Genomic DNA, 10,797 nt, shown 5'->3' with positions numbered 1-10,797 from the left:
TTCTTGAATATTTATTCTACTCCAAAACACTTATTGTCATATTGCTAACATCAGAGGTTTCCTCTTTATGGATGTCCCAATAATATAGGTCTGGTTACAACGTTTCAAAGGAACCATTGTTCTTGAATGGTCAATTACACAAGAGTGTTCACATTCATAGATTATGTATTATGATACAAGAGAGTAAAGATGCATGAGTAAAAAACATAAAAACAAAATTTCACAAAAACATTCAGTCACCTGTGATGAATCTGGATCTGGACATTTCAAACAAAACCCTCCCACACTTGTTCTTCCCATCTAAACTTGCGCAGAGGACTCTCTCTCATTTTCACTTCAAACAGAGTGAGATCATAGCAATTTGGGGGAAGAAAGGAGAATCTGCTCCAAATGGAAGGTGTATGTGTGTCTGTTTGTGTCTTAAAAAATCCATGAGCAGCTAAAAGTTTCTAACTTGTATACTGTAAACCCATTAGCCAACCCTTTTGGCTACACAAATGTTTCTCCCAACACTTTGATCTACTTCATAGAATTGCAACATAGATTACTGAAACTGCATACAAAACCCACGATGGATATACACATTAGTATAAAAAAGTTACTCATTCCCTACATGCATAATTAACAATGAACCTGACATTAATTTCCAACACTATCCAAAACCAAGATTGCAGAAACGTAAAGTTCCAAGAATGTATTACAGTCCCGACAAGGTCCACGAATCAACAGTCAAGACAAGAGATTCGAATTCTGGAGCTTCAAAATACATACCTTGTTATCCAAACAAAACTCAACCTCGTTCTAACCAGCGACACAATCTCTTTGAGTCTCGAACAAAGACATGAAATACCGGTCGTGAACAACTCGGACATTGAAATATATAACACCAGAGCAAGGTATGTCCACATGGAGCCCTCTAACCGGAAACCACAAGAAGAGATCTTGCACCGATAAACCACCGATCGTTCTCCGTAATATTGGCTTCGTAATATGTAAACTTCCAAAAACCTATACAATCTCTTCAATATATAAACTTCTGAAAAGATACAACTCTTGAGTGAAGATAATGACGGGAAAAGCTGTGTGTGAAAGGATGCAACTCTTAAAGAGAAATAATTTCTACAATTTATTTAGGGAATGCCTTTGAGGAGATACGATGAAGGCGACGATTGCTAATGTGTCATGACGTCATACCCTTCATCCTAAACAAAATTGTATCCGTTGGATTATATTCTCGGAACCATTCTCATCGTTAGATTTTGATTTTTTTTTCCTATAATAAAAAGATGACATCAGTGGTTAAAAAAAACAGGTTTGCTATTATATATAAATTCGATTATTCTTCAGCTTTTTGATTTTTTTTTTAAACTGAACCGATTTATACCAATATTTTCTAACTGAACAAATTGAAAATAATCAAAATTATCTGAATATAATACTAAAAACAAAACCAAAATTATCTAAAAAAATCCAAAACTTCGATTCAATTCGATAACAAAATTGTAAAGTCAAATTAAATTAAAATTGAACCTTAATTGATTTCGGTTTAATTTAGTAGCTTTTTAATTTCTAATTTAACCGAAAATGTGATTCAACCAAACCGAAATTACTGAATCAGATGGCCTACTAGCAGCCACCAAACAAGAAAAATGACTAAGTTTAGTTTTGTCAAAAAAAAAACATAAACTTACATAAGTTCTCATAGCTTTCTCGTATATATTATATTCTCAAGGTTGAACATGTACTTTATATTACATGTATTTTTGTTTTCTTAAGAAACAAGAAAATTTACTCAAGGCATGCCATGGACGCTAATTCATACAGGCATTTACAATTTCTCTCTTCTCATACTCCCAACACATTTCTTAGGTTAAAAAAGAAAGAAAAAAGGAGTTAAAACTTAAAAGGATCTTTAGCTTTCTCCTTTCCTTGAAAACTTCAAGTGAAAGTGAACTGATCTTTTAGATTTAAAAAAAGATCAAAAGAAGATCCAAAGACCAGCTTCCAAACAACGTTAAGCCACATTCTCACTTCTTTTGTTTCTTTAACCTAATTATATTTTTATTTATTATAGTTCCCAAACTCATCATCAGATTCGGAACTTCAAGCTGCAGCAACAGGACCGTTGTGAATAGCATAGCCACCAGATCTAGTCGGAGAAGAAGAAGAGCTTCTTTGTTCTTTTCTCCTCATTGCTGATTTCACTGAATAAGACAGATTCTTTTTCTTCTCTTCTTCTTCATCTCTCTCTATCTGTTCTTGTCTACACTCTTCACTACAAAACGGTGTGTCTCCTCTGCAATTACACACAAATAAAATATCAAAACTTCGATTCAGATTTAAAAATTGAAAAAAATGGGTATTCAAAAAAATCATTCTTTTTTTTTATAATTAAGAGGAAAATGAAACCAGATCTGATGTAAAAGATCTAAGATTTACCTGTACATGTAGATATCTCTGTTATGAAGTGGCTTCTTACAGAGGAAACACGAATCCAAGTAATGAGGCTGTTGATTGTCTAATCTGAAATCATGGAATCTTCGGGAAACGACAGATCTCGGAGACGAAACAGAGTATTGATGGTAATAATAACCATGAGTGTAGGTATTATTGTGACAAAAGTTCGTGTTCCTGAGACTAGAGTAAGAAAGAGGACGTGAAACGACACCGTTTTGTAAGTTTCCACCAGAAAACCCAGCTTCCATCTCCGATAAGGAAGAAGCCAGATCATCATCTTCTTCGATGAAATAAGGTTTTCTCGCTGAAACATCCATGTTTCTGGTTTAGAGAGAGAGAGGCTTTGTGGGTTGGTTGAGGATTTTATGAGGAAAGTGTGAGTGCGAGAGGTTTTATAGGAAAAGATATTTTGTTTTCTTTTGGGGTTTAAGAGAGAGGAAGTAAGAAACAAGGGGCGAAATTTGAGAGAGAATCTATTGGCTTTGTTGTAACCAGAAACCTTTCTTTACTTCTTTCGAAAGTATAGAAAAAATCGAAAACCACTTTTGTTATTTTCTAGAAATGCTTTATTGACACATAAGGAATAATATTCGAGGCGTTAGAAAATAATTTACTCGTTTCGTTGTTGTAAATAAATACAGAAAGAGAGAATTAGTTTTTCTTATTCATAACATAATGCGACATTTATATATAGGGAATTACAAGAAGTATAAACCGTCATATATAAATGGAAAGATTACAAATCCTAAACCAATAAGATAAAAAAAATCCTAATCATACGAAGAAAAGAAAAACCATGAGAAAAGAAAAAGTCTAAACCGTCTTTGGTTATGGTATTCACTTAAACGGTTCATAACATTTTCCCTTGAATGTTATAACCATTAAGAGCTCGTAATACGCTTTGGATGTTGTCTCATTAAAACCTTACCAATAAAACCCAAAGGGATAAAATCATGGTTAAGAAAAAAGAGTACAAGACGTATTACTCCCCCTGATTTGTACCTCACTGAAGGTCTTTCAGTCGACGCATCCCAATCTGATGCGTAAGCTTCTTGAATGTAGAGTTCGGAAATGACTTAGTGAATAGGTCGGCTGAATTGTCACTTAAACGAACTTGTAGCACTTGGACCTCACCGGCAGATTTGACACTCCTCACTGAAACTTGAATATCTTGATGACCGTAGGACCAAATGACTTTGAAACACTTGGAAATCGAAGCGAACATCCATGTATAACTTCAGGCACACGTCTAGATCTTGGAAGATGGGAATATCTAGCAATATCTGGGATATCGGTCGAAATTGGGTATTCTGAGACAGCTTGTACATGTCTCACAAAAACAGTCATATCTCAAGTTATATCAGCTGGAATGACTTGATTCAAATTGGAGATAAAAGTAGACTCAAAGATCTTTCTCTGGACGCCAAGTCCATGTTTTAATTCCATCTAGAAGATCTTTTTTGATTCGCAAACATTTGACCTTCGTTTCTGTCCCGCGAATGGAATGTGTTCATACCTTGATTCCTTTTAAAGTATGACTGATCTTTGATCATTCTCTTCTCAGTCTCAAAAATACATTAGAAGATTGATATCTTTATCACTTAAGTGATAACGTTACTCTTTAGGTATGTATCATTAAGTGTTCTTTGTTGCCTCATTAAAACTTTAACATGGAAAACCCAATGGGACAAAAACCATGATAAGGAAAAAGAGTACAACTACGAAGCATCATCATATTTCTCCCCCTTGAAGCATCATCTTAGGGAGATGTATTCTCATCATATATATAATCCTTTTAGGAATTGCTATAAGCATATTCTTAGAGAATAAACTTGTTTGATTGTGAGATAATCTCTTAGACCATTGGACTCTTGGTCTATTTGGAATCCATGTCCAAATTTCTTTTTTTATAGACAATCTTCTAAACATGTATATTGTACATACGAGTTATTCCCCCTCTTCTTATAAAATTAAATAGTATGACCATTCATCTTATCATACAAAATCACATCTTTCAATCATGAAAGAGATCATAAATTTTTCAATTTCATGGTACTTCATGAGTAAGAATTATTTCCTTTATATACTCAAAATACTCTCGCGGTAATGATCTCGAGAACTAGTATTTACTGCTTTTAGCAATCCAAATTCTTAGGAGTTTACTGCTTCTTGCAGTTTATATTATTTTGAATCATTGACATCATTGTCATTTTTCAGTGGCTTTCAATTCTTGCCAGACTATAGAAACTTGAAAGTTGATGCTTCCACCACATGATGATGTGTTTCTTATAACAATTTCAGGTCTTTGTGAGAAATTTTGTGCAACTACTCTTTTGCACCTCACAATTTTTTTTCATCATTTCATTGATTCTTTCACATAAGATCCATTTATATGCCACTGGTTTTACACCTTCAAGTGTATGGACTACTTGTCCAAATACTCTCTCTTTCCAAGAGATCTGCATCTATTGATTCTTTTCATTTTCGGTCATTTATCATATTGTGTACACTTTTCAATAGATGGTTTATGATCCTCATTCTCATCAACTGCTACATTGCATGCATAAATATTTAACGACGTCGATTTGATATCGGTTCCATATTGTTCAAGACATGACATATCTATTTGAGATTTCTTTATTCTCAGGTACCTGAATTTCTTCCAAGTCATGTTTTCTATCTCTTCTTGAGATTCTTAATATTTTATTCCTCGATTCTGCCATTCTCATTCATGCTCTTTTTTTCGAGGATTATTATATTTGGAACCGATAGGTCTATCACGCTTCAGGTGATCTTTAAACTCATTTGCAGTTTGAAATTGTCCTTCTGGGACATCTATATTAACTGGAGCATTTACAGCTGGTACTTGTGACTTAATCACTTTCTTAGGGTCAGTTAACGAGTCTGGCAATTCATGTGTTAATCTTTGTAATAGAATTATCTCTATACATTCATTTTGGACTTCTATTCGCGCTCTTTAGTCCGAGGATCAATGATAATTCATTTCAACACGTTAATTCTCCAGCTGATTATTTTCTTCCCCTAATGTTGGATAGACTAACTTTGAGTCTTTAAATAAATCTTGTAAAATCTTCTAGATTTTATCATCAGTGGAGATTATATCTAACATATTCATAACCTCCTTTGAGGTCCCATCTTTTATTGATGTGGTGGAGCAACTACAACTTATCCAAATTTTCTAGATGGGGATCTTTGGTTTCTGACCCAAAACCAATTTGATGGAGAGAGTTCTTAATTACTCTTTGGCATTATGAAAATCAATGCTGCTGCATCTTACGTATAAACATTAGATACAATATGTTCATCATGTATCCTCACATGCATAAATTAATCATCAAAGGCTTGTGAATTCACCAGTATTACCAATTAGTCTTGCAAACATTAGGCTGCGGATCTATGACAAGGATACATGCGAACTTCTTGTCGATGCATTAATTATAAACATATGGTGGATGATCATTCCACCAGTGGATGATCATTCCACCAGTGGGTGATCAAGCCCACAACATCTCCTTGTATAAATAGACTCCAAATCTTTTGATTGGTGAAAAGCGTATTCTTATATTGCCTTATAAGCAAGCAGCATATAGAAGATCATTCGTAAGAATCTTCTGGTTCTTCAATGAATGTCTATATGATTATCTTTCGCATTATTAATAAACCGGGATGGCATAACCGGCTTGCAAAACATTACACGTTCAGTAAACTTCTGGTTTACTATTACATTTTCTCCATTTTCTAGTCATTGTGTAGTACAATACAATAGTGCCTTGGGTAATACTTGTGATTGAAAGTATTCAACATTTCCCTTTACTTATTGTCTCAACATTGTTAGATGTAAAATCCCTTGGTTTTATTTTATAAATGACTCCTCAAATCTATTTTCAGTATGAACATACTTCTGGATGTTCCACTTACTAGGGATGTGAGATTCTCTAATTCTCCCCCTCGAGATGATAACACTACATTTTTGTCAATCTCGAATAGAATCTCAACTGAAAATCAACAACATACCCAACTTAAGGTCATGTGTTATATCTTAAATCCTTTTGATCTTTGAGACTTGGGAAAGTTTAAGTTTCGTTCCCATAGGCATACATGTATTTGCTCTTCTAGAGCTTCCAATAATCTTGATACTGCAAGACATTGTACTCACAATAATTTTCTTTCATCTTTAGATGGTTAAATCATATCATTTCTTTTTATTACCATCTTTATTTTCTCAACTTTAAGTGAGAGTATGAGTTTTAAAAAGAAACTCTTTGGATCTTAACCTTACATTAATAGCTCATTATTTTTTTGAGTCTCAAGGAGACAAGATGCAAGTATAAACTTCTTTAATCTCTTTTGTCTGTTGGACAACATTACTTGTTTGAATATGTATTCTCATCTTTGCATTATTAAATATTTTCCGAAATTTTTTACTTTGATCTGAACATCCAAAGTAGTTGAATTATATTTACAGAGTCAATGTCTTGTAATCTTTAGATGTAAAATACGTAATGAGCTTTAAGTTATCACATTCAGGTGATTATACCTCTTTGGATTTGTTTTCCAAAACTTATGATTCTCTTAATGTCAAGTCTTAAACTTAAAACTTTCACATATAATAGTAATAATAATAATTATCTTAATTTATATAAAAAATATGTATAATCACAAGTATCTTATTATACAAAAAAAATAGATAATACTCTATGGACTAGATTATTACTATCATGCTATTTAACAAGGTTTAACCAATCAATCAATTTAGTGATTAAATTTCATATCACTTGTACCACCTTTCATACAAATTATTTTATCTAATCAAGTTTTAGTTAACCTTGTTTATAAAGCATAAAAACAAAAAACTTATCTTGGAGAACTGCAGCGAATATGAGATATGAGATATTGTTCGCACTCCTCAAGTATTATCTTCAATATGTCTCATCTGTTAGTCTTAATTCATTTGAAATTTTTCTTATGACCATAGGGCATAGCACAATTGTTAGTACATTAAATATATATATATATATATATATATATATATATATTTATATATATATATGTATAAGGTACGTCCAAACGATTGAACTTTCAATATTTACCAATATACATATATATAAAATATTATAATATTTATTACACATTCATACCAATACCACATAATAATTACTTATCTCGATTGGAATGGAGATTACGTTGGAGAGTTTCAAAACTGAAAACGGAGGCCACATCAGAGACTACGGTCGGCAAAAGTGATGAGAGATTTTAACCAAGTCAATAATCTCTAAGCAGGACTGCATGTTACTTTTGGAGATTAGTCGAGCATGCCATGAACGATGTGAAACAAATAAAACTAGACGTAGTAGCAAAATTACGATGAATAATTAGACATGTACAACATGACACCATAAATATAATATATCCTTTTAGATTCATTATACGACTTACGAGCACCATAATAAATAGTATAAACTAATAGACTTAAGTAAATAGAAAATAGAACTTATCTTGATATAGAATCTGAGATGGTCTCGTAAAACAGAGATGGTGTACGAGACAGAGATGGTGTACGAGACGGCTTGATTAAGGTTTCTTATAAAATCTGTTTGTTTACACGGCTAGGGTTTTTGCTTGGATGATTAGAGTTTTGTGTTGATAACGTGTTGTAAATAAAGGCAGAAAGAAGAAATTAGTTGTTTTTATTCATAACATAATGTGCTCTTTATATATAGGAAATTACAAGAGGAATAGACCGTCATAGATAAATGGAAAGATTACAAATTCTAAACCAATAAGGAAAAAAAAAATTCTAATCATACAAAGAAAAGGAAAACCATGAGAAAAAAAAAATCTAAACCACATTTGGTTAAAGCATTCACCTTAACTGTTCATAACAGTCGTGACTTATTATTCATCCTGCTGCAGTTTCAGAGGAACTATTGAGAGAGCTTAGTAAAAATGGTAAAATACTTTTTCCACTCGAACAACATTATTAAAGCAAATCTCGCTTTTAACTTTTCAGTCAAATCATACAGGAAAAATATACTAACTTATACCGGCTTTAACTGCATATCTATACCTAAATTACATAACATATTTTGGGGAGTCAAGTCGTAAGTAAATACTCTCTCCATTTTAGTTTGATTGTCGCTGTGCAACAAAATTTTTGTTTTAAAATAAGTACCGTATTAAAATTTAATACAAAATTTATTAACAATATTCTCTGATTTATTTTTCTATCGGTTAAAATATGCTTAGGTGTATAAATATTAATGGTGATAATTAGTTCGACAGTGACCGTAAAAAATTAGCTATTAAAGTTTAACTGCAAAAAAAATTTGTAGAGAATTTTGCATTAGTTAAATTTGTTGTACGTATAAGTTATATATGTTGTATATATTTTAAAATAAAGTATATAAAATATATGATAAATATATAAAATAATTAACTTTATCAATTAAAATAATTTATATTGACAGTTTTTATAAATGATCAAAATTTACTGTTATTTTAAATGTATGTAAATAGTATTTGTGTTATTTAAAATATTTCAATAATTTTAAAAACACCCAAAACTAAATTAAAATATTTTTAGATTTTTTTATTATGTTTATCTAATTGATTTGATTTTCTTTAAAAAATCGTAATTTAAAAGCTTTTTAAACTAAAAATATTCAAATAATTTTTATTAATTTTCTAAGAAAATGAATTTTTAAAAGAACAAGTAAAATTGTAAATATCATAATACTCAAAATGAAAAAATTCAAACCTTAAGAAATTTATATTTAAAAAAAATCAAGTAACAACAAATTTTAAATTCAAATAACAACAAATTTTAAATTCAAGTAATTATTATAAGTTTTAAATTCAAGTAATTGATTTTTAAATAAAAGTTTTCTTAAGTTTTGAAATTGTTAAACTTATAATACTCGAAAAGAAAAAAATCAAACCTTAAAACTTTTAATTTTTTATAAAAAATTCAAGTAATATAATTTATTATAAAGTTAAAATTTTGTATTACTTGAATTTGTAAAAAAAATTAATTTCTTAAGGTTTGAATTATTTTTTGAGTATTATAAGTTCAACAATTATAATGAATTTTTTTTAAATTAATTCTTAAAAACTTAATTTTATTTTTTAATTTAGACAATTTATAAAAATTACTTGAATTTTTAGTTTATTTTTTAAAAAACAAATTGCGACCTTTTCTAAGAATTTATATTTATCTAGTTTTATTTAATTTTCTGATTTATTTATTTTACTGATTTTTTTAGTAGAAAACTGACAAATCATTAATTTTAAATGCAAATGAATAATTCCGTCATTTTTTACTTCATGACAAGTAAGTTAAGTTGATTGTTTTGTGTGATAAAAATGTCTGGTCGAACATTTAATAGCTAGTAAAAAAAATAAAGGTTTAAAGTGTTATTGAATGTCATTTTGAAAATTTTTTATGCGATTTATTTATTGCACCGGAAAAATAACATGTTTACTAGACGTATATAGCAGAAGATATATGCAGTAACTAATGAAAACGAGTGTATGCCCTCCCACTATAATTATTAGGGGCATTGCCTCCGCGCAAACGCGGAGTTGTAGACATATTTCTTGTTTCATCTCAATATTTGTTAGAGTTTTGTAGCTGTGAATTTTGCGTTTTGGCTTAATCATTGTTTTTTTAAGCTTTTTATTGTTATAGAGTTAGAGTTGTGAAGATGTATTGTGTATGCATTGTTCTCCATTCATGAAGGACTAAACTGTGTTAGTAATGTGATTGATATAGTTCGTGGTGTTGCTTGCTGTGTCACTGAGACTTACTGTTGAGATTACATAAATTATATTAAGGTTGTTGAGAGTACCTTTTGTTTCTGGATATTTTTTCTCCAGTTTAGTTGTGTAAGTTGTGTGTATTAAGTAATAATTTTTTTTATTCTTATTATGTTGGTTATATGTTTTTTTACTTTTAAACTTGTTGTTTTTATCGGACATTTAAAACAAATATATGAAGACTTGTTGAAATAACTATAAAATGAGTGACAATTAGTATTTGGGTCTTAATGTGTTTTAAACGAATATATGTATTTCTCATAAGAAGAAAATTGCGTTGTCATGTTGACATTGAGCATATAAACTATTTTTATAAGACAAGAGGAGTGAGCAGGTGGAGATGTTGTTTCCGTATTTGTGTCTGTGGGATTGTCTCTTGTATCTTTTGGTGTGGCTGTGTTTGTTTCTCTTTTATTTGATGGGTAATATGTAAACAAAAATCATTGTTAGTTGTATTTATCAGAGTTTGTAACTTACTCTGCTTTTTTGTTTAGGTAATTTCAC

General features: G+C 30.6%; 1 protein-coding gene across 1 annotated transcript; it reads right to left on the bottom strand.

Annotated features, from left to right (window-relative positions):
- Positions 1-1,687: 1,687 nt before the first annotated feature.
- LOC106416733 (FCS-Like Zinc finger 1-like) lies at positions 1,688-2,936 on the bottom strand. The gene is made up of 2 exons (XM_013857648.3): positions 2,440-2,936; positions 1,688-2,296 (listed from the first exon to the last, which is right to left on the bottom strand). Exons 1-2 carry the CDS (start codon positions 2,772-2,774, stop codon positions 2,104-2,106), a joined length of 528 nt encoding a protein of 175 aa, XP_013713102.1. The 5' UTR covers positions 2,775-2,936; the 3' UTR covers positions 1,688-2,103.
- Between the last annotated feature and the right edge of the window lie 7,861 nt (positions 2,937-10,797).

This window comes from Brassica napus, chromosome C9, assembly GCF_020379485.1.
Source record: "Brassica napus cultivar Da-Ae chromosome C9, Da-Ae, whole genome shotgun sequence".
NCBI classification, from domain to species: domain Eukaryota; kingdom Viridiplantae; phylum Streptophyta; class Magnoliopsida; order Brassicales; family Brassicaceae; genus Brassica; species Brassica napus.
Note: the sequence above shows the minus strand (reverse complement) of the source record. Positions and strands in the feature narration are given on the sequence as shown.

Coding starts and splice junctions, on each gene's coding strand:
- LOC106416733 (XM_013857648.3), bottom strand. CDS start 2,774: ATGGATGTTTCAGCGAGAAAACCTTATTTCATCGAAGAAGATGATGAT. Junction 2,297..2,439: donor AGAGATATCTACATGTACAG/GTAAATCTTAGA, acceptor GTGTAATTGCAG/AGGAGACACACCGTTTTGTA.